This window comes from Manis javanica, chromosome 2, assembly GCF_040802235.1.
Source record: "Manis javanica isolate MJ-LG chromosome 2, MJ_LKY, whole genome shotgun sequence".
Classification (NCBI taxonomy): domain Eukaryota; kingdom Metazoa; phylum Chordata; class Mammalia; order Pholidota; family Manidae; genus Manis; species Manis javanica.
The window spans coordinates 1573110-1596848 of NC_133157.1; the positions used below are offsets into that span (position 1 = coordinate 1573110).

The following is a 23739-nucleotide window of genomic DNA, read 5'->3' on the forward strand; positions in this document are numbered from 1 at the left end:
CCCTGTCTGCAGAGACTAGGCCCAGACCTCTGCTTGCCACGGGTTCGTCTGGTGACCCGGGACAGATCACCAGCCCGTCAGAGGCTGGGTGAGATGAGGTGGCACATGCTGGGGTGTCCTGGCTACTGTGATAGTAAAGGTTGTGGCTGGTAGCTGCGTGTGAATGCAGAGGCCCTGGCGCCTCAGTCCCCCGGGATTTCTGGGATTGCCCCACAGTGACTGAAACCTCGGCCTCCATGCTTAGATCCTGGGGTCCCCAAGGGCCAAGGAGGGGCTTCTTTCCCTTTCCCTAGCATGGTTTCTGACACTGGGGCTCCCCAGCCCCCCGGGGGCTGCCCCTGGGGGTGACTCCATGGTCTGATGGGTGGCCACTGTGCTCCCTGCTGGCTGCACCCTCTGTCTTCTCGGCCTGGGGCCTGGCCAGCGTGCCACAGGAGGGTGTGCGGGCCCCTGGCCTGTGGATGGAGGAGCCCTCCTGCTGGCCCCTGGGAGGCGCCCCTCAGCCCCTGCCGAGGGGTGGGGAGGGTGACGTCCTTGACCACGCCCTCCCTCCAGGAGGAGGGCGACTCAGCTTTCCACAGTCAGAGCAGGGGAAGAGCCGTGGACAGCAGCTAGGCCAGGTCCCGGTGGCCCAGGTGAGACGCAGGCCCCTCACAGGGCACTGAGCGCGGGGGTGATGCTGGGGCGCTCCCTCCCTCCGGCTGACTGCCACCATGGGAAATGCAGATGCCTCTAGGAGCTGATTTAAGTGTCTGCTGGGACTGAGGTTCCCCCGAGAAGGGAGAAATCCTCCCTTGCTTCTGTTTCGTGGCCCTTGGGAGAGGCTGAAGCCAAACAAGGTACCCTGTCACCCACAATGAGGCCTGAGCTCCCGCTGACCCTCCTCCAGGCCCCTGGGAGCTTCAGAAGCCCGAGGGGGAGTTCCTGGTCACCTCTAGCTTCAGCACCCCTGACAGGTCCCCAGGCAGGCTGTGTGCCGGAGCTGGGACCCAGGAGGAAGCAAGCTGTCCTTGAGATGGGCATGGCCCTGGCAGGCCCAGCAGCTAGCAGCCCCAAGAGACTGCCAGGGTCACCCCACTGGGCAGAGGGTAGCAAGTGGCCTTGCTCCCTAGCCCCTCCATGACAGCAGTCTGCCACCACAGGGCACCCCGAAGTGCCCAGTGGCTGAGGATCCAGTGCTATGACCTGATAGGTGCTCAACCGGCGGTGGATGTTGTGATGAGGAAGCCAGACGCGTCCCCAGGCACGGGGCTGGGGAGGGGGGAACTGCAGCCTCAAACCAGGATGAGGCTGACGGGACACCGCGGCCTGGGAAGGTGAGCCACCGTGTCTGAGGGCCAGAGCTTCGATGACACCATGTGCTGTCACGTTTTAATATATTAAAAGCAATAAAACATAAAATTCTTCAGTCACGCTGGCCACAGTTCAATGGCTACACAGCCACATGGCTGGCGGCTACCATATTGGAGAGCCCGGAAAGTTCCACTGGGCAGTACTGGTGTAGATGTTTAAGCCTAGAAAGTTACACTGGATGGCAGTGCCAGCTGTTTGATCAAAGCTCTGCCCTGCCACACACTGACTGGAGCTGATGGGTGCCTCTCTGAGCACCGGGTTCCTCCTCCGTAAATATGGGCATGCGGATGGGACCCACCCCTAAGGCATGCAGTTGAGACCAACAAGACCTCACGTGTGCATGTGGTGCCAGGCCCAGGGCACTCAGGTGCTTAGTTTATTCATTCGCTCAGCAAGTATCCCCAAAGCACCCCACACATGGTGAGCAGGCACTGTCCCAGGGGCCAGGCTGTGATGGGAGCCAGACCCTCCAGTTCTTGTGGCCCACAGACATGCACAAACATGAGTTCCATGCCCACAGAGTACGCTACAGCAGGGTAGCAGCACCTGAACAGCCTGAGTGGCACCTGGAAGGCTTCCTGGAGGAGGTGTCTGCCGAAAGCACCACCATGCACTCTGGGCTGTGCTCACTGCTTTGGTTTCTGGCTACCCAAGAGGAGTTACAGGGCTACTCCAGGCAGGAGCAACTGAATCTCAGGTGACACTGGGGGCCTGCCTGCGGCCTCAGGCTAAAGAGATGCTGTCAGAGAACTTCAGTCTGCAAGCACAGAGGGGGGTCCTGCCCAGCCCAGCCCAGCAGTGCTCAGAGGGATGCAGGAGGGACTGAGAGCTTGAGTGAGCTCCCACCCCATCACCCAACCTGCTCCCGGCCTCCGGGAAGGCACCCTGGGGCAGAGCCAGGAAAGGAGCCAGGTTTTCTGGAAGGCCTGCTGTTGGCCTGCTCAGGCTCAGCCCCAGGCCAACAGCTCTGCCCAGACCAGGCCACAGAGGCTCCCGAGGGGCATTCTCATGGAGGCAGGCCCAGGGAGAGGGGTCTGCGATACGTCCCAAGGTGCCAGCTCTGCCCTGGCTCCTTTCTCTGGAAGGCCCAGCGATGGCGGATGGGACCCCAGGGGGTCCCGAGGCCACACGGCTGCTGGGCTGGGGCACACTCCCATGGGGCCCCTCCCTCCTCAGGACGCCCAGGGTCCCACCCAAGAGCCAGGAGCCACTCCTGCAGCTCATCCTTGTGGGGATGGGGAATGGAACTGAGGGGTAAAAGGAGGGCTGCCCCCACCCTCCGAGGGGACGCCAGAGCCTGAGCCCTTTGCAGGGCCTGGCCAGGAGGGGGCTGCCCGAATCACCCTAGACGCCCCCACAGCCGACTGGCCCCCTGCTCAGCCAGCCTCAGGGAGGGCACAGTGCCGGCACCACCCGAGCCCTGGTCCCAGGCTGTCCCTGGGTGCCCCCCGCAGCTCATGGCCCCTCGCTGCGCTGCAAGTTCTGGGGTGAGGAGGGGCTGGAAGCTGTTGCTGGGGCCCCCTGCCCCCTTCTCCATAGACTCTCCTCCTTGGGCACCTCCTGATCCCCGCACCCCAGGAGGCAGACCCCTCCTCTCCGGTCAGGGCCAGGCCCAGCAGGTGCTCCGCGAGCATGCTGGGAAAGCAGAGCGAGGACCAAGGGGATCAGTGGGCGGCTGGGAGAGGAAGGGCCCCGGTCAGTCTGCCCAGCAGCCCCCACCCCAGGCTGGGGGTCTCCCAGACTGAGAGGCAAGGGGTGGGAGAGACCTACCACTGTGGGGGTGGCACAGACCTCTCTGCCCTCGAGGCCCAGAGTGTGAGCTCCTGCGCGCACGCACACGGCCCGGTGGCCACAGCCCATCCCTGCCTCACCCCAGGGGGCTGCAGGAGGCCTGCCCTGTGGGAGTGATTGCAGCCCCTAGAGGATTGTGGGCCGGGCCCCTGAAACAGGCCCCTATCCTGCCTGGCCCCCGGGGCCCTGTGTCTGCCAGGGAGGGGCAGGAATCTGCTGGGGACCACCGCTGGGCAGTTATAGAGGAGCAGCTTTGAACTCAGGTGTGTGGGACCCCAGGCCCAGGGCTGAAATTGCTCCCTCTCCTCCCCCAGGCCCTGGCGACAGCCGAGACTGCTGACTGTGCGCCTCAGCCTCTCACAGGGCCCACGGCTCCCTGGTGAGGTGGGCAGCCTCTCCCGGCCCCGACGGAGCAGGGGGTTCTCCGTGGGGCTGCTTCGGGGTGGGGGCACTCCACACCCGCCGTGTCCTAGTCCCCTTACTGCATACGTGAGTATGTTTTATTCCCATTCCTAAAACTTCAGAAGAAAATAAACTGAAAGACAGCAATTCAACAGCAAACCATCGCGCATCCTGGGCTGTCCAGGGTCTGCACAGCTCTCAGCTGTCGCGTCAGGCCCCTCCAGCCGATCCAGCCCACGGCCCCGTCCCCCGGCTCTCAGGGCCCACGCCCAGCCTACTGACTGGATGAAACCCCCAAACCCAGGCAGGCACCCCGTCCCCCACCCCCGGTTCCACGGCCCTGAGCGAGTCTCCTCAACCCCTTGGGCAGCAAAAGAGATGGACCAATAGATGCTCTGAGGGGGGCCCCCAGGAGCGGGGCTGTCAATGAAATTAGGGATTGGCCCTCATCGGAGCAAATCCGGCAGCACAGAGAGTCTGCGAGAGCACACAGCAAGCAGCCGGGGCCCGGAAGCCTGCAGAAAGTTTTAATACTGACGTGTGGGTGCTGCCCACATAGGAAAGGATCTCTCTACACCCGCAGGACGTCGCCGGAGCCTCAGGCAGTGGAAGGGGTCCCTGACAGAGCTCCCCGGCCACACGACCAGCCGGTGCAGCACCTGTTGGCAGGCCCGCCCTTACCGCTGCTCCGCGTGCTCCGGGGCATGACCAAGCCCGCCCCTCTGGCTGGAGGCATCTCTTCCCGCTGCAGGGAGCTGCAGGTGGCGAATGGCATGGCTGGCACCCCGCGTGTACTGAGGACAGGAAAACACAGGTGTGAGTGGTTGGGCGGTGGACACCCACGAGATAGGCGGCGGCAAAGGGGATGGGGGGGGGTGGCCAGGAACCTGGGCTCCATGGCCTGGAGTGGCCCTCAGACCCACACAGCGCCGTCGCTTGGCAGGGCCTCATCTGTGAAGTGGTGGCTCGGGGCTCTGCACTCAGATCCAGAGGGACCGTCAGCCCACAGAGGCCTGGGTACAGGGGGCTTGGCTTCCAGGGCCACCGTCAGGCATGGGCTGGGATCAAGTGCCCTTTGCCTGAAAGCTCATACCTGCCCCAGGTCCGCTCCCGTGCCCGCCCTTCAGGGGCACCTGCACAGTGGGCACTCTGGGAGTGATGGGCACGGGCACGCTGTTCTTGTCTGTTGGCCCCTTTGCTATCTGCCAAGGGGTGCTGTCTACCAGGGCGGAGCAGGGTCCACGAGCCAGCTCTAACTGTCAGCCCTACCTGCGGTGGTTGGCTCTGCTGCCCCATCCCACAGAAGGGCCAGGAGTCAAACCAGGGGGCTGGACTCTGGACTCAGAAGCCTGCCCCCACCCCAGGGTGTGCTCAGCTCCCTGTGAGGATGGTGGGCACATCTGCTCTGCCAACAGGATTATGAGGAAGGCATAAGGCTGGGCCTTTCCTGGATGGCAGCTGCCCAGGTGGGGCAGGAGGGCCAGGAGTGTGTGCGCTGGCAACTGCCAGGCAGGGCCTTCCTGGGGCACAAAAATGAATGTGTAACGGGGCCTGTGCCGAGCTGGCATCTGAGGTGCAGTCAGCCCTGACTCGCTTCATATTTCTCATTAGGGTGCGTGTGACTCACACGGTGACCCAAGACCCACTCAAGCAACGAAAGGTGCTGCCATAGCCACGGGCCCTGGAGACGGGGGACCAGGGGACAGGGGGCTTTGCCCTCTGCCAGCACACAGAGGCCCCAGGCCCCAGGTGTTCGTCCGGCGCATGCAGGGTGTGGCCCAGCCCCTGATCCACAGCTCTCGGGCTAGCAGGGGAGATGGCATGGGAAAGAGTGTTCCAGAAAGAGTGATGGATGGCCCAGGGGCTGATTCTGAATCCTGGACTCAGGAACGCCGGGGAGGGGGCTGCTGCAGGAATGCACGCACAGGAAGGGAGAGGAGGGAGAGGTGGTGGCCACTGCAGGGGGCTCATCTCCAGGCCAGCTGCACTGACCAGATCAGCAAAGGGCAGGAGGGAGTGTCCCCTCCAAGGCTTGCTGAGAAGCAGCGCCTCCCTCGGTCACCTAGAACAGGGGTCAGCAAGCATCCCACAAAGGGAGCACCAGTGGACATTCAGGCTTTGCAGGCCAAGGGCGCTGTCTCTGTGGAAGTGACTCAACTCTGCAGGTGCAGCATGAAAGCAGCCAGTGACGGACACAATGAGCGTGGCTGTATGGCGATAAAACCCAATTTACAAAGACAGGGTGGTAGGCCGCGGGGACTGCGGCTCGCTGATCACTGGCCTAGGCTTTCTGGGCGATGGTCTCCCAGAATCATCTGGAAGCCTGTGAGAACACTGATCAGTGGACCGACCCCCACATACAGATTCAGGAGGGCCGGGTGGGCCTGGGGCTCTGCATTTTTAAGGAGATCCCAGGGAAGAGTTTGAGGACTATGGGTGTAGTGGAAAAACCACGGGCTGTGGAGCCCAGGCCCTGGGTCTGAATCTTGGCCTGCCCTCCCACGAGCTGTGTGATCCTGGGCAGGGTCTCTTCTCTCCGAGCCTCAGGTTCCCCGGCTGCAAAACGGGGATGAGAACACACCTCACAGGGCCGCTGAAAGTGCTGCCCGAGGCACAGAAAGGCCTGCGGAACCAGCTGGGTACACCGCCTTCCAGAGCTGCGGGGTGGAGGGGCCTCCTGGGGCCATGTGCACAGAGGGTCCTCGCCACGCATGACGCTGCTAACAGGTGGGGCCCGCCCCTGCCACTGAGCGCTGTGGTCCCAGAGGGAAAGGACGGACTGGAGATCGCCCACCCTGACTCAGAAACTGGCCTGAATGGCTGCGGGATGTGGGTGCCTCTCGTGGGAAGTCACAGGCCAAAAGAGGGGGACCTGCTGCAGAGCCGCAGCCTGAGAAACGTGTGGTGGCTGCTCATTTAGGAGGGACAAGAGGGGCACCTTTCCTGGGTGCCCAAAGAGGGCCCGAAAGCTACCAGCCCTGATCCCCGAGCTCCAAGGGTGCTGGGTGGTCGGGGGCAAGCCTCTGCGTGCCTCTCCATGGATGGTCAAGGGCATGGGGGAAGCAGGGACGGGGTGCCCCGGTCGGGGGAATGCCCTGCATGGGAACACCCCGGAGGCCACGCTCCTCTCCCCTCGGCTCTGAGAACTTGGCCTGGGCCTACAGGGGCTGGCTGGCTGTCCACCTTGGAGCCTGGGGCTCCGAAATTAACCTCTTGAGGATTCTCCCCTCCTCTGCCCCTTCTCAAGGTCTCCAGGGTGGGTGCGGAGACCGTGTAGTCCAGCCCGATGCTGCCCCCTGCTGGTGCCAGTAGGTGTCCCCACTGGACTGAGGCTGGGTGGGCCTGGAGCGGGATGGGGAAAGGTGAGGTAAGACACCCCAAAAAACCAAGCCCCTAACCCACCACCAGTGAGACCAGGGGGCGTCAGGAAAGCAGGGTGGATGGAGACTCCTGGGGATGATGGTGGGGAGCCCTCCAGAGAAAAGCCCCAGGAGGGGAGGGGTTGAGGTGCTGTTGGTAAGTTGCCCCTCTCTGGAGGTAGAAACATCACCCCCCATTTTCTGGGGTGGACTCTGAAGCTGGAGGGGGCATGCGACTTTGCTCAAGGTCAACAGCTTTAAGCACAGACCTGGGATTCGCTCTGACTGCCCCCACCCGTACCATCACTCTCCTGACATGCAACCCACCCCATGTGTATTCCGGCCTCCATGGCTGCCCTGACTGTGGTCTCCACCCTCTGCTACCAGCTCTGTTAACAGCACTGCCAGCCCCCAGAGGCCTCTTAACCAGGGCCCAAGCCAGGACAGCCCGGCGACGTGAGTGGTGAGGAATGCCTCGGGGGCCCAGGTGTTCCCGTTGGGCTCTGGCTGATACTGACTCAGGCAAGGCCAGCCCCCCAGAGACCACCCGCACCTGCTGGCCTGCCCGGGGACAGGTGAGGGGCTGCCTTGCGGGGGCTACTCAAGGCTAATAGATTGTCATCTGTTTGCAAATGGACCCAAGCAAAGGGGCCTGTGTGTGAAGTGGCCCCACGGAAGGCACAGCCAGTGCTGTGGACGGGGGCCACGAGCAGGTGCAAGGGTCTGTGGGCGGGGGTCCCGGGCTGGAGGGCTGCCTGTTCCAGGGCCCCCGGGATGCAGTCGGCCTGCTAATCGTGCACAGAAGCGTGGCCGGCAGTGTCTCCCCAGGGCCTAAAGCCAGCAGAGAGCAGCAGTGGGAGGGAAGCACAGCCTAGGGGCCACTTGCTCGTCAGTGGGACCCTGGGCCAGGGGCCTGCTGTCCAAGCCTGGCCAGACGGGAGTCCGAGAGCCCCTGTGTGACGTGAGGCTTGCCCGCCCTGACCCAGCCAGCACCAGGGCCCAGCGCGACGGGTCTGGGCCCAGGGCTTCCCCAGCAGTGTCCCTCCTGCCTGGTCTGGTTGCACCTCCCGGCCCCTGCCAAGGCGGGCTGTGTACTGGGGGTTCCCGGCCACAGCCCCGTGGCTCACAGCAAGGCCAGGGTGCACAGAGGGTGCCTGTAGGCTTACCTGCCTGAGAAGGGGCCGAGGCCCTGCAAGGAAGCCATGCTTCTCGCCAGTCTCTTGTCCAGCTCCAAGCGCCCATCCTCCATGAAACCTTTGGGGAGATAGGCACCAGGACCTCGCTGACCAGGAGCCAGCAGGCCTTGCCCCACTTTCTTGCCCCTCTTCTCAAGGCAGGGCAAGGAGCTGTGGGCACCTAGCCTCTGAACCAGCCCCACCCCTGTCTGCAGAGCTAAGGTGGTGGTGACAAAGGCTGCACTGGTGTGAAACCTAACATACGCCATGTGCTGTGCTAGGCTGCCACCTGCATCACCCCAAGTGGCCTGGGCAGTGGCTGCAATATTGTCATCATACCCGCCTTGCAGGAGAAGAAACTGAGGGGCAGGAAGAAGATGGGGCTCCTTGGCCACCAACGGAGCTGGTGGTCATCCGGGGCCTGGTGCCAGCCCTACCTCGGGGCTTGCTGGAGTCGTGGCCCCTCGGGCTCCTGCTCCGCTCCCAGCCGGGGCTCCACAGTGTCGTCTCACCTTCTGAGAAGGCAGGACAGAGAAGAGGCATGGCCTGCTTGCTTGCCCAGTCCTGAGGGGGCTCTCTGCCCCCACTGGGCACTAGGTCTCCAGGGCAGGCTGGGTCTGCCAGCGTGGGGGTGGCAGGCACGGTGCTGGGGCTCGAGGCCGGCGAGCCTGAGGCCAGATCCCTGAGTGAGTCCAGATCCTCGGGCCTCTGCAGCTTGGCGGTGAGGACGTTGATCCGCTGCTTCAGAATGTTGGCCGTGGCCTCCAGGGCCTGCAGACGGGCCTGCTTGTACCGAAAGTGCAGGGGGCCCGGTGTGCCGAGGTGCTCGGCCTCCTCGGGGTCAAAGTAGATGCACAGCCCTGGGCACAGGCAGCGGGTTGCCAGGTCCTGCAGCTTTAGGGGGCCCAGGGAGGAACTGGCAGACATCAGAAGAGGCGCACCATCCTGGCCATCTTGGGAGCCTCCTCTCTCCAGCGTCCCAGGGCGGTTCAACGCTCTGCTCAAACACACGCAGAAGCTGCAGGGAGAGAGGTGGAGAGGGTGAGGCCTAGCACAGCCACCTCCAGTGGCGTGTCGGAGACACACGTGCGGGGAGGAGCAGGGCAGCTTCTGTGATAGGCCCGGGGTCTATTTACGGGGTCCCTTCACGACCAGAGGGATGGTTATGGGCCACCCACACAAAGGGCCACCCACAGTTAGCTGTTAGAAAGAGGGAATACAGTCGGCAAGATTTCTTTCATGAGATAAGAAAACATAGGTAACAAAAGAAAAACAGGATAAACTGAACTGTTTCAAAATTTAAAACTTCTGTGCATCAAAGAAAGGCAGCCTGTGGGATAGGAGAGAATATTTACAAACCATACATCTTTCAGAAGGGTTAATATCTAGAATATATACAGAGCAGCTTGAACACAGCAAAACAAATAATGCAAGTAAAAAATAAGCAAAAGACTAAATAAACATTTCTCCAAAGAGAACATATGAACGGCCGATAAAACACACAAGATGCTCAACGTAAGTGATCATTAGGGAAATGGACATCAAACCCGCAGTGGGATGCTGTCTCACACCCGTAGGATGGCTACTATTAGAGCAAACGAACAAAAACAGCAAGTGCTGGGGAGGACGCGGGGAGGCGGGAGCCCTTGTGCACCGCTGGGGAGATGTGAAGGGGTGCAGCCACTGTGGAGAACAGTGTCAGGCTCCCCAGAAAGTAAACAGAATTACCGCGGGACCCAGTAAGTCCCCATCGGGGATCCACTCGAAGGACTGGAAACAGGGACTTGAATGGGTATTTGCTCGCCTGTGTTCACAGCAGCCACAGGTTAGAAGAAACCCACTGTGACAGTCCACTGGCAGGTGACGGGAAGCAGAAGGGGACCATGCACGCGGTGAGTGTCACTCAGCCCTCAAAAAGAGGGGAATCCTGACACACGCCACAGCCACAGATGGACCTGGGGGCACTGTGCTCCGTCCCAGGAGGCCCCTAGAGGGTCAGGTCCACAGAGATGGACAGAGGGTAGGGGCCTGGGGCTGGGGAGGGCGGGGAGTGACTGCTCAATGGGGACAGAATCGCAGCTTGGGAAGATGGAAGGTTCTGGAGACGATGGGGATGGCCCAGAACTGTGTACTTAGGAACAGCTGAGATGATAAGCTTTGTTTCATGTGTATTTTACCTCATTTTTTTAAATTTTTATACTTGATTTATATGTGGATCCCACATTATTATTATTATTATTATTTTTAATAAAATGCTGAAATGGTAGGTAGATGCAAGACAATTGTAGATGATCAGGTGTGTGCCTGTAGACTATGTGTTAATCCAAGATAGACAAGGGCATTAAAACATCCACGGATGCAGAAGATTTCTCTCAAAACAGGGGGGGGGTGAGGTTCTAAGCCTCACCACTGTTGATCCCCAATTTCTCACCTGATGGCCCCCCTGCGACTGTGCCTGTCTTAGGTTGTTCCTCCCTTGAGGATTTACCGCATTTTTTTTTAAGTGAAAGAAGAAAAGACAAACAAGACGCAGGGCCTGCCGTGTCCTGAGGCAGGGCTGCCCTGGGGCTGCGGTCCACTTCGGGTCTGGGGCAGGCTGCCCGCGTGGGGATGCTCCTTGGGCTGCACACCTGGCTCTCATCTCCATGTTACCAGATGTCAACTTTCAAAGTTTGAAAATGCAGACTCCTGGGCTTCCCAATCTTGGTGGGGAAGCCTGGGAACATGCACTTTTGAGACAAAATGAAACAAAAGGGAGCCAGAGAGAGAAACTGCCAGGAGCCAGGGCCCAGGGGAGTGGTGCCCATCCCTCCTGGGGGCTGTGGGCTGCAGAGCAGGTGGGTGCTGGGCATGGGGGTCAGTCCAAAGTTCCCTCTCAGAACACCGATGCCAAAGGCCCACCCAGGAGCCAGGTTCCGAGTGAACCTAGGCCAGGACACTCCTGGTGAGTGGCATCTCGAAGGGGCCCCTTCTTAGCCTCTGGGCCAGCCCCTCCCTCCCGCCAGGGTCATACTGTGCATGCATGGAGAGCCTGCTTGGCAGTGCCTTCTGGTGCCACCCTCCTGGCTCCACTGGGCAGGTGGCCAGGGAGCAGCTGGCATGGCATCCACATGGCATTTCGCAAAGCCCAAGCCCTGGGACACCAGCCTCCAGTGAGAGGTGGGGGGTCTCCTGACCCTGTGCCTCTAGGTTCTGCTCAGGGAAGGGGGCTTCTGGACAGCTGGCCTGGCTCAGTGCGAACACACCACAGTAAAAATGAAACAAGAGCAAGGGGAAAACCAGAAAACAGAGAAGCTGGGCTCTTCCTGAGCTCAGGTGGAGATGCAAATGGTGCAGTGATGCTGAAAACAGGGGGTCCTCAGAGGTCACACACAGAGTCCTATCACACAGCCGCTGTTCCCCTCCTGGGTGCGCACACGGGGAAAATGAAAACAGGAGTCCCAGCAATTCATTCACAGCAGCCAAAAGGGGAAACAGCCCAAAGGTCCATCATGGCCAATGGATTAACAAACCATGAGACCACGTGTGGAATATGACTCAGTCGTAAAAAAGGACACTTGCTCCAGCGGGGATGGACCTAGCGAACAAGCTCAGAGAGAAGCCAAACACATAACATGGAACGTCTGCAGCAGACAGATCCAGAGATGGCCAGTGGACTGGGGGTTCTCGGGGAGGAACAGGGAGGGGCTGCTAACGGGGCTGAGGCTTCCCCGTGGAGGGACCCGCTGTCCTGGAACCCGGTGGAGGTGGTGGCTGCATGACACTGGGAATGTGCCGCATGGGACTGACTCCTGCACTTCCGAACGTCGGCCTCATGCGACAGGAACAGCATGTCAAGGGAGACAAATGGCCACGAGGAACAGCCCTGCACAGCCACGGTGCCACCCCCAGAGGTACCCTTGGCAGCCAGCCCCTGCCCAGAATTGCAGCCCTTCCTCTGCATACCCACCTGCCAGGGGCCTCCTGGTCCCCCAGCACCATGCCAGAGGTCACCTTGCTCCACTCCAGCACAGGTGGCCCCAGGCTCCCAGGGGCTTCCAGACCCTAAAGCAGAGAGGGACACAGTCAGAGCCCAGTCTGGGGCCCTAAGACCCCAAGACCCTGTCTCTCAGCCTCAGAATGGACCCCGGGGCCTCCATAGGGGTCTCAGGCTAAACCCCTTGGTGGGGGTCCCTCTTTAGGGGCTGGGACAGAGACAATGGAGTCCCCTCCAGAGCCCCTTTAAACCCAGGGAGGCAGGCATCTGGGGACCCCAAGGGCTCAGCGGCCGAGCTGACCCACACCCCATCCTTACCCACACCCTGGGGCATACCCTGGACTGTGCCGAGTGTGGGACAAAGGTCACGATGCCGGGGCGCGTCTGGGAGACCACGGGGGCAGCTCTGCCAAGGACAGCCTCCCTCTGCTTCTTGTAGACGGCCTGCAGCCTCCGGGTTCTCAGCTCCAACGCCTGCTCGGCTGAGGCCTTCTCCTCCAGGGCCTGCTGCCGATGGGCCATCCTCTTCCGGTGCATGAACTCCCGCAAGGACTTGGAGCTGTAGGGGTGGCCCAGGAGCCCCCGCGGCTTCAGGCCGGGCAATGGTGGCTGCGCCTGGTTCTCCTTCCCAGGTGCATTCTGAGGGGCCTTCAGCCCCAGCTTCGGCCAGGCGTGCTTCGCTCCCGAGGGAGGCAGGAGGGAGCCTTTGCTCCTGTGGGGGGTGTGGGCCCTCTGAGTGAAGGAGGCGCTCCAGGACCGCTGGGCGGGAGGGCCTGGCCTTTCCAGAGGGCTCCGCAGTCCTCGCTTAGAAGCCTCCCAGTCTTTACAAGCAGCCCAGGTCCTCTGCCGACTGGAGGGCTGGCCGGCGGAGGCACTCCAGGGCCGCTGCAAGGAGGCACCGAATCTTTCAGGGGGGCTTCCAGGCCTCTGGAAGGAGGGGTGCCGTCCTTGGGCTGCCCAGGCCCTCTGTGGAGAGGACCCCCACTCGGCTAAGGTGCTCCAGCGCTGCCTGGTGGGGAGGCTGCCAGTCCCCTCTGAGAAGGGGCACCTCCCCTCTGCCACGGCCCGAGGGCTCTTCCAGGAGGAGCCACGCAGGTCTGGGGCACTTGAGGGGCCCTGCAGCCTCCTCCCGGCCAGGCCCTGCAGTGCCCGCTTGGATGGCCAGAGCGCCTGACCTCCTCTGGGGTGCTGGGCCTGGGCCAGCTCCAGCCCAGTCTGGATTTGCTGGCGGAGGCCTTGAAGGGTGGCCATGGCAGTCTGTGTGGCTGCTGGCTGACTCCGGGAGGTCAGGCTGGGCATGCTGGCAGACACCTGAGGGTCACTGCAGTCAGAAGCCGGACTGGGAATCCAGGGGTGTACTGGGGCGCTCTCAGCAGCCCCGACTTCCTTGCTGAGTCCTGCAAAGACAGGCAGTCACAGTGGAGCAGCAGCTGCCAGGCTCGGGAGGAACACAGCCTGCGCCCAGAGCTGAGGCACCCTCCGCTCTGCCCAGGGGAGTGCCCCTCTTGGACTCTGCCCTCCACATGGACTCACAGAAGCCCGCAGTGGGTCAGGGCCACGTCTGGGCCACTTGAGGCTGCTCCTGGGCACCTGACACAGAGACGCCTGCTCTGGGCGAGGCGGAAACAACACAGACTGGGGGTGCCAGGCTGCTGGGGGGGCCCCTGATGGTGTTCTACGTTCGGAAGTGCTCTGTCTCCTGAGACGCAAAAGTGTGCCCCTTGGGGACAGAGATACCCCCCACATAGTGACTTCCCGGGGCCGGGTCCCATGGTGGGTTTGGAGCGCATTGACTGGCGGCCAGGAGAGGAGCCATTCCCACACCCAGGCTGGGGGCACAAAGTGCCTAATTCCAAGGGGTACCCGGGCCTCTGGAGAAGGCCTTGCCCTGGGGCCTGGAGAGGACAGGAGGGGACCTGAGCAGCGCCTGCCCCAGAGCCCATCCGTTCCTCCAGGTGCAGAATCTTAGAGAAAATGCAGCTGAAGCCAGGGTCCTGGGCGAGGCCGGTCCACGTGCTCCGGGACAGGGCTGAGCCCCAGGACAACCTCGAAACGTGGCGCGGCCTCTCTGGCCCTCAGGGAACCGGGTGCAAAACCTGCTCCCTACAGCTTTGTCTGGAGAACTCTCCACTCAGGCCCAGCACGTGCTCAGCGGACAGGTGCCAGGATATTAAGGATCATAATAGTGACTGCGTCAGCGCACACCAGCTTGCCGCAGGGTGAGTGGGCGGGCCAGGTTGAGGCTGGTCATTTGCACTGAGCCTGAGGAAATTAATTTGCTTTCAAACTGGTGAATCTCAGAGACTACGGGGCTGTGGGATCAAGGAACAGGGCAGGCTGGCAGGGAGGGGCCTGGAGGTGCGGAAATGAACGACCACGTGGCGCACCCAGAAACCAGCTTTCTTCAGATGTTGTCACATAATAAACATCATTTGTCAACCTTTACTTCAAAAATCTCAGATTACACTCCATGAATGCCAGTATCAGCCCCTCCGGCATTACAAACACTACCACAGCGGCCTGGTAGGGGTCTCACATGCATGCACACTCAGAGAGCACACGCGTGCACGTGCACACGCAGGTGCGCACACAGGTGCACACGCCTGCCCCCTACCGGGGCCCCAAGGCAGCACGAGGGGAAACGATCACCAGGGCCAAGACTTGCCCTGCTCCCCAGGCAGAGGGCATTTCTGCCAAGCGAGGTGCCCGTCGAGGGGCCATTCAGAGCGCCGAGCCCCTGGGAGGCAGGCAACCAGACAGGGTCCAGGCCTCCCGGGCGCACATGGCCCAGACCCTTATCAGCCACAGGCCCGAAGCAGCGGATCCAGGAAGGGGTAGAGTGACACACCCCCAAGGCCCACACCCCCTTTAAAGCCACGCCCTCTGCGAAACAGAACCCCCAGAGGCCACGCCCCCTGCAGAGCTCGGTTCCGCCCCCAGGCGTGCCCTCCAGCCCTGAGTCCCTGGGGACGCGATGGGTCCCCAGACCCAGGTTTAAAGTCATGCTCTGTGATCACTAGTTTTGGACCTCAGGCAAGTGACGTGACTGCTCCGTGCCTCGGTTTCCCCATCTGTAAGCACCTCTCCCCAGGGCCACCAGGATGAAAGAGCAGAGAGGTCACCACCCCCGCAGGAGCTGGGCCCCAAGGGTCGGGGTTCTGCCGGCTCAGGGTCGAGTCAAAGGCAGGGCCGAGGCGGGACTGTCCACCTGGCCGCTTCTGGGCTCTGAGCGGGACTGGGGGTGGGCTTGCCAGGGAGGGGCTCCATCCGTCCTGGTCCCTATTGCCCTGCACTGCACAAAGCTGACTGCCTTCCACCCTGCTGTGGGGGGTACTGCGCGGGGACCCCCCTGTGGGGAGGGGGCTGCCTGCCGGCCGGGGCCCCCTCAGCACCCCCGCCGCAGGTCCCTCCATCGCGGGCAGTTCAGCCTCCCCATCAGCCCGCCGGAGGGTCAGGCTCAATAAATGGGTCCTGAAGGGCACATTCGTTTCTCCTGCTGAGCAGTTGAATGGCAATTAATTTTTTTACGAGAGGATTTTTAATCTGTGGGAATGGATGAAGTCCCCAAGTGCCCTGTCAGAGCTCCAGGCCGACCTAATCTATGATAAAAAATGCAAAGTGAGGTGGTATAATTTGAAATTAAATACCGGGCTTCATTTTCCTTTGGCCGGGATGGATGAAGATTTCATAACTATCGTGATTTAATTTTTTGTTAACTACAGCAAATTTCTAATTCATCCAATTCCCAGGTCCTATGGCTCTGACCTCTGAACCCAAACTCATCTCTCCTTAGCCCAGATGTGACTTTGTTGCTGACAGAAACTAATGGCCAACCCCACCAAGGTGACACGTGGCTACGGTGATCAATGTGGCCCATGGCGCGCCCTTCTGACCCAGTGTCAGGCAGAGAGCCGGTCATTTTTCAAGGGAGCCATTAAAATAAAACAAATGGAAAAGCTGAGGGAGGGGGGACAATGATGCAGAAAATTGTTATATGTTGTTCATTTTCCTCAGGCCTTCTGGAACCTTCTCCGGGTCTCCCGGTTTCCATCCCTCTCCAGGTACAGGAGCGGCTTCCCTCCTCTCCTGCAGCACCTTGGCCACTCAATAAACGCACATGCGCCAGGGCCAGGGCCCCGCTCGAGGTTCCCCACCGAGCTCCCGGGCCTGCCCCAGGCCAGGAAGGGGGACTCGGATTCATTCCCCCAGAAGCTCGGCTCCCCCAGAGCAGAGAGAGTGGGTGTCTGGTGATGTGGGGTGGGAATAATGGCACTTGGGCACTGCCCGCTCTCATCCAGGGCTGGGGTCTCATGCCCTAGGAGGAGGCTGAGGCTCAGCGCTGCTTACTCCAAGACCGAGGGTCCTGCAGAGCCCACCTCCCCAGTGTGCAGGCTTCCTAGACGGGAGCGCTCAGCGGCGTCCTCAAGCCCTGTGGTGTGGTGGCCCCAGAACCCAGACCCAAAGGGAGGGCCACGAGCAGCGGATGGGCGGGCCCACCCGCTCACCTGCTGAGCCTATGAGTCAGTCCCAGCCTCTACCAAACAGGAGCCAGCCCACCTTCCCCAGAGGAGCCCAGAGAGGACGCGCGAGCTAAGGTCCCTACGTTAGTGCGCGGCACACGCAAGACAGGCACCGAGAGCGGCCACTCTGCCTACCCGCAGAGAACCTTGCAGATGAGAATGCTGCCCCCCGCTGGTCCCCACACCCACGCCCACAGCAGCCCTAGGGCAGGGCCCCACTCCGGTTCACCCCACCAGCTCCATCACCTGTACCGAGGCTGGGCAGCTGGGTCTGCAGGCTGCCAACACCATGCCCAAGCCTCAGGGAAGACGCCTGAATTAGAGATCCCTCCGTGACCGAGGGCCCACCCCACTTAGTAGCACTCTCCTGGGGCGTGCTTATGAACCTGCCTGTCACAGATGCACCCCTGCAGGGAAGGGGTCGGAGAAAGCGGGCAACATCCAGGGCCCCTCCTACCACCACGCGCTCAGGGAAAGGCCAGCTCCGGGCTTGCTGCCTGGAATTCTCAGCCCCAACCTGGCCGACAGAAGCCCATTCCTCCACCAGGCTGCCCGCAGCAGAGGCAGCAAAATGGCAACAGCTTATCAAGTGATGCCGCGGAACAAAGAAGCAAACAGACCTGCCAGCAATGGCTGCAGGGCCGCTCATGGCCCGGGCGTCCCCAGGCACAGGCCGGCTCGCAGCTGAGGGCTCTGTGTCCTTACAAACTTTCTGTTACAGACACTGAGCAGTGCAGAATGGGCCGCTCACTCCACGTGGGGCTTTAAGGACTTTCACATCCCAAGGGACGGCCCTGTGCCTCTGAGACCATCCGCCGCCCCAGTGATGCCAGTCTGTGGTTGTCTGCAGTGCAGACACCAACTCTGCCCCCACCGTGCAGGGCAGCCCCCCTGCCACCCCGCCCCCAGCCCAGCTCCAGGAACGGAAGCCATGTGTCCACCGAGTGAGCGGGGCCCTAGACTCATGTCCCCAAGCCCTGCTGGGGCCCCGAAAGACAAAGCTTACCTTTGTCTCTGGCAGCTTTTCTAGGAGCGAGCAACTTGGGGGCCTTCTGTCTTTTATAAGAACTATTTTCCATCCTTCTGGTGTTTTTCTGTGAGACTTCAGCAAGAGGGGGGGGCAGCCGAGAGAGGGAGAGAAGGTGAGAGCGGCCGTGGCCGCGGCACGCAGGGACGGACCTGCACCTGGGCCGGCTCCTGGGGAGCCACACGGCCCTCCTGCCTGGGCCCTGGTCCTGTGCCCCAGTGCCGGCAGCTGAGCGTGGGCCTGAGGGGCACACCCGACTGAGGGCCGCCCTGGGAAATGCCCCCACACGCTCCCTCATGGTGCACAGATTCCCAGGTGTCTGGTGGCTGAGCGCTCCTGAGGACAGGAACAGCCTCCCTCCCCAGCCTCCAGCACCCAGCTTGGTGCTCACGTTCGTTGAATGAATAAAGGACTGATGGGTGAACCCACAGCAAGGTGGCTGGCCGGACTGATCACGGGCTTGGCAGGGGAGGAGGGTTAAGAGCCAGAGCCAGAGCCAGAGGGGCCTTTGCACGGCGGGGTCCACCCCAGCTGGACAGCAGGGACATGGGGGCTGTCCGTGTTCCACGGCAATCACGGCGGCCGACTGGAGTGGGCTGGCTTCCTGAGACCCACTGCGGTCACCAATCCCCGAGCCCTTTGGCCTCATTCATCTCTGTCCACTGCTGGGGGCGTCCTGCATCTGTGATCTGCCCAAACACCAGCTGGCAAGCCAGTGTGAGAAAATTCTGGCCCAGAGGATCTCCAGGCCCCCGGGGTCGCTTGGTCTCAGCCTGTCCCTCTGTCTTCACTACCCTGGCCCTGCTGGCAGGAAGGGCTTCAAGACCCAGGCCCAGACAAGAGGACTCCACTCCTAGGAGGTTCTCTGAGGCGTCAGATCCACAGAGACAGAGGAGAGCGGAGGGCGAGGCCCAGGGCTGGAGCGGATGGGGAATGACGTGGACAGGGAGCGGACAGGGAGTGAGCGTTCAGTGGGGACCGAGTCTCAGCTTGGAGAGATGGGATGTTCTGGAGGTGATGGTGGGGACGGCTACACAGCATGTGAATGTGCCGGATGCCCCCCAGCTGTGTGCTTGGGAATGGTTATGTGTATTTTGCAATTTAATAAACAAAAGACCCAGACTCTGCTCTATGTCCAGCTTCCAGAAGGTTCTAAAACTGGGAGGATGAAATGTAACTGCCAAGAACGGCCCACCAATGGCACTGGGCTGTGAGGTCCCCAAGTGGCTGTTGGCTGAGCCCCATATTTGGCTGATGGGCCCAGAAGCCTCCTGGAGTAGAGGGGTAGAGAATGGCCCTTCCTTTGACACTCAGCAGGGCCTGCCTGGACCCCTGTCATGCTGGACAGGCAGGATCAGAGATCAGGCTCCAGAAAACAGCAGGCTGGGTCCGAATCCCTGCTTGGCCCTTCACGGCTGGGGCCCTCTCTGACCCTCAGTGTCCTCATCTGACTGGGGATCATGAAAGCCGATCACACAGGGTGAGAGAGAAGCTGGAGTGCTGGGTCCAGAACCATGCTGCGCACCTTGGCCCGAGCGCTCCTCCAGGGCTGCCAGGATGGCTGACTAAGGAGCCACTCACCTGAGGCACGGTGCCGGGAGACCCTACGGGGCTCACGCCCCTGGCCGGGGATTGTCGTGTCTTCTACTCTGCCCTCGGCGGCACTCAGGATGCCTAAGCCTGGAGCAAAGTGGAAAGGGGTCATCGTGAGGAAAGAGATTCTTCAAAGAATTTCTAGGAAAAGGTCCCCATCTGGAAGTTGCTCTGCTCAAAAGCCTTTAAACCTTGTGCTTTTGCCTAAGGCTCCAAGTCTGAGTGCATCCCATGCAAAGGGTCAGTCCAGACACACGCCAGTGCTTAGCTGGGAAGATGGCTTGCAGTGGCACAGCTCTCCACCCAGGACTGGCACAGATGCCTCTGGCAGCAGCTTTACCAGCCAGCGGTGAGCAGGGCTCTGTGCTGTGAGCTGGGACGGTGGGCTGCCTGGCCTATGGAGCACGAGAAGGGGGTGTTGCAGCCATGCATAAAGCCTCATTTTTGCAAGGAGGACTAAGGCCTTAGAGGGTCACACCCAAAGTGTTGGGCAGTTTGGGAGAGGGAGGCCCACGGGGAACGCGGACCAGTTTCATCCATTCTTTGTACTTTTCTGGATGCTCTATGATGAACGGGCATTGCAACTTCCTTTAGGAAAAAAGACACACGAAAGGACAGACCCTGTGGGACTCCACTCCCAGGAGGCCCCTGGGGGGTTAGGTCCAGGGACAGAGAGCAGGTGGGGGGCCAGGGGCTGGGGAGGGGACGGAGAGTGAGTGTTCGATGGGGACAGAGCCTCAGTTTGGGAAGATGGAAAGTTGTGGAGATGATGGTGAGGACGGCTATGTCAATGTGCCTGATGCCCCCCAGCTGTGTGTTTAAAAATGGCTAAGTCGGCAAACTTTATGTCATGTGTATTTTAGCACATTTTTTAAAAAAGCATATAATCTTAAAAATAATAAAGAAAACATCTTCCCTGTCTCCTAGAAAAGCTGTGCACCTATGCAATGAGAAAAGCACCCAGGTTGCATCTCCACCATCCGTCCAGCAGGGAAGCTGTGTTTGGATATTTCTTTAAAACCCCTCACTCCTGTCCACCCACATGCCCAGCACCCGAAATTGCCTTTGGGGGCCTTAGAAGCCCCTGCAGGCTTTTCAGGGCATTCCTGGCCTGAGTCCCACCACACACCTGCTGCAGCCCCCCAGCCCCCCTCACCAGGTCTGCAGCCTCCAGGCCCCAGGACCAGGGCCCCTTCCTCCCCACACACTGCACTGGTGTTTTCACGGCCTCCCCCACCTGCCTCCATCTTCATCCCCATCCATGAACCTTCTTCCTGTGTTAGCTCAGCTCACAGGTACCTCCCGAGAGGACTCTAAGCCCCTTGGCACCAGCCTGGGTGTGTGCACCTGGTGCCTGGCACAGCACAGCCCGAGGCAGCCCCTCCCAGTCACCCTCCATCCTGCCGCTGCCTGGCTGCCCGCGCTCCCCTCACTGGGAAAAGCTGCCTCTGACCTGGGTAGGCCTGGGCCGGAGGGGGGTTCTCCAGCCTTCGGGCCATCCTCCCGGGGGCTGGTGTACAGGCTTTGCTGATGTTGGCACTGGAGGGTATCGAGGTGCCCAGGGAGGCGCAGCTCGCCTGCCACTGAGCCTGGGCCCGGATCTTGTCCTTCAGCTGCTCCAGCCATACGTTGCTCTTTCTGAGCTGCCTCGGGGGCCCCAGCACCTGTGGGGGTCTCTCCTTCCAGGGCCAGTGGCCAGGTGTGCATGGCTCGTGGCCCCCTGAGGAGCCAGAGAGGCGGCCAGGTGACACTGAGCTGTCCCCATCTTTGGCCGCCTTACCTGCTGACCGCAAAGGGGGGCTGCAGGCCTTACCCCGGGGACCTGGCTGCTCAATGCGGTCAGGCCAGGCCAGGTGGGAAGCGCCTAGCTGCTGGGAGGGCCTAGACCACCTCAGGGCAGCCATGAAGTCATCCTGGGCCACGGGTGGACAGAGCCCACCTTCCCTTGGGAGAGAGAAGCAGAGACAGATGGTCAGGTGTGGAGGCCCACAGTGCCGACATCTCACACTGCACCCCACTGTCTCCTGCACCCCAACTGCTCTGCTATTCCTATCTCAGAACGCCCACAGACTGAGATGGGTGGAAGGGGCTGATAACACGGCCCCTTGTGTGTGGCAGAGCTGTGACAGTCTCTCTCAGATCCTGACCACATTCCTTTGAAGCAGGCACCACCATCAGGCCAATGTACAGATGGGGAAACTGAGGCTCAGGAAAAGCAGACAGCTGAAGCCCCCTGGCCCCCCGTCCTCACTCCTCTGGCCTGGCTGCCCTCCAGGGAATGGCATGGCATCTGCCCTGGAGTTGGCACAAACACTACCTGGGCTTGACAGTGGCCTTCCTGATGGCTGGCCTGCCCAGGGCTCTGCAGGAAAGGGGGCACTGCCTCTGGCTATCTGTGGGGTGGGGCTGCATCCCTTCCCCCAGACAGGCAGGCAGCATGCCTATGAGCAAGGTGGATGCGGCTGCAGGGCTGAAGCACGGGCAGGGCCAGGTGAGCTGCAGTCGCCACCCGCCCTGCGGTCACATGGCGCTTTCCTAGGGCAGCCTCGTGGCCTGCAGTCTTGCACTCATCCCTGCTCAAGGGGGGCTGGCTGCTGCCCGTCTCCGGGTGCTGGCCTGTCCTGACCCCCCGGCCCACAAGGAAAGCCCGCAGCAGGTCGTGGAAACTGGGCCTACGCTGCGGAACCACGGGTGGCAATGACCTGGGGGCCTTTCTAGTGAGCTGCCTCTCAGACGGGTGGGAGAGAATTCCAGGTGGCCCCGTGACAGCATAATAACACTGTGTCACTCAGTGGCAGTGAGCTAAGGCCTTCAGTCCTGCTGGGGCTCCAACCAACATTCCCAGCAGGGCACTGGGGCTGGGGGTTGCCACGTTGGGGAGCAAACTGGCCAGGGTGGGGCGCAGTGAGAGGTGGGGTGTGGGGTGGGCTCCCGGGGTAAGAATTAGAGGCAGGGGTGGAGCTCAACTCCAGGCTGGGGTCAGGTGGGGCCAGCTGGCACCCAGTGCGAGAAAGAGGGGCTGGACTGCGGCACTCCACAGCCGCTGAGTGCTGCGGCCCTGGCACCGACTCAAAACATCACCCTCTTTCAACGTCCCTGTCTTCTGGTTTCTTGGAGGCTGGGCGGGAAATGGGCACTGGCTTTTCAGCTCCCCCTGGTACATGCTTGGGTCACCCTTTTGCCCACAGACATAGTAGCTCAAGATGCCTGAGCCCCAGGAGCCCCAGTCCTGCCTCCTTGGCCACTGTGCTCCTGGGACAGCCCAGCCCTGCCCTCTTCCAGCGGGTGTCCTGTCACTTTCTCAATGACCCCTGCAGGCAGAGTGCTGCGGAGGACACGCAGGCATGGTGCCCCGAGGAGGAGAGCTGGCTCAAATCACAGCCCCGCCCAGAGGCAGCAGTGTAACCTTGGGCAACCAGAGACCCCACCCCAGCCCTGGGTATTGTGAGCCTCTGGTGTGCCCGCCCCAGCCAGAGAGCCCAGGAGCAGCCAGGAGTGGCTGAGGAGCTATGAATGCTGTGTCTGGAGTTGCCCTAAAGGCTCTCCTTTCAGAGCAGCCCCAGAGGAAGGGGGGTCACAGCAAAAGACCCCTTAATTCCAGGCAGGCACGGAGAATGGGGCACTGGGCTCAAGGCTTATTTTAAAGAACCTGTCCTGGGGAACCAGGGATGTCTGGAGATGGCTGCCACCAGGCAGGGCAGGGGGCAGGCCTCTGAGCCCAATAAAGTCCTGCTCACAGCAGACACAGCCCCATGTTTAGCCACCAAAAGGAGGGATAAGTCACCTCAGGGACTGGCCCTTCCTGGAATGTGGGGTGCTGTACCCTGCACCAGCCTTTCTTCTATGGGGATGAGGGGAAGGATATGGGTGCCTCAGACCACAGAGCCAGCAGGACCCCAAATCCAGCCTTTGACCACACAGTCTTCAACCACACTTGGTGGCCCACACCGATGACGCACCTCTGTGGCCATGTCCCCCTGCTGGCAGCAACACAGCTGCCATTGGGCTCCGCCTCGTCCACCTGGCCAGGAGTCCTGCCCTGTCCGGGCTCGCCTGCTCCACTGGGGACGTCACCCGGCGAAGCTGAAATGCAGCAGATCTCACTGTGCGTTTCTTTATGATGTTTGCAAGTGGTCAGCCATCCTAGAGAACTGCCCCAAGGGTGCATGGGGGTGAGAATCAGGCTGAGCTGAGAAGCTTCTCCCAAACGGGGCAGTGGGGTGCGGGTGGGAAGGCAGACCATGCAGTCAGCCGGGCCACAGCTCCAGGGAGAAGCTGCGCCACACATGCGGCGGGCGGTCAGCCTCGCTGCTCTGCTGATACCGCAAGCCGGGAAAGTGGCCCGGCAAGCATGGAGGTCTTCCTGGGGGTCGGCCAAGCACTGGGCCTCCTCCCCTCCTCCCTCGCACGCTGGGGCAGCTCCCTGCGGCTTCAGACTCGGCTCCCGGAGGCCTTCTGGAACCCTCCCTCTCCCGGCCCGTGACCCTCTGCCCGGAGCCCACTGCTGCCCCACCAGTCCCCCTTCCTGCCCCACGGCAGCGAC

General features: G+C 61.4%; 1 protein-coding gene across 2 annotated transcripts in view; it reads right to left on the bottom strand.

Annotated features, from left to right (window-relative positions):
• Window positions 1–23739, bottom strand: part of CCDC187 (coiled-coil domain containing 187) — a 46589-nt gene that overhangs the window by 20148 nt on the left and 2702 nt on the right. For both annotated transcript variants that reach the window (XM_073221518.1, XM_073221515.1), the window contains exons 2-10: window positions 23156–23279; window positions 20650–21140; window positions 19185–19283; window positions 17583–17678; window positions 12393–13453; window positions 12030–12124; window positions 8518–9098; window positions 8072–8159; window positions 4228–4340 (exon numbers count right to left, since the gene is read on the bottom strand). In XM_073221518.1, the coding sequence (XP_073077619.1) occupies window positions 4228–4340; window positions 8072–8159; window positions 8518–9098; window positions 12030–12124; window positions 12393–13453; window positions 17583–17678; window positions 19185–19283; window positions 20650–21140; window positions 23156–23279 (2748 nt within the window). The remainder of the gene's footprint in view (window positions 1–4227; window positions 4341–8071; window positions 8160–8517; window positions 9099–12029; window positions 12125–12392; window positions 13454–17582; window positions 17679–19184; window positions 19284–20649; window positions 21141–23155; window positions 23280–23739) is intronic.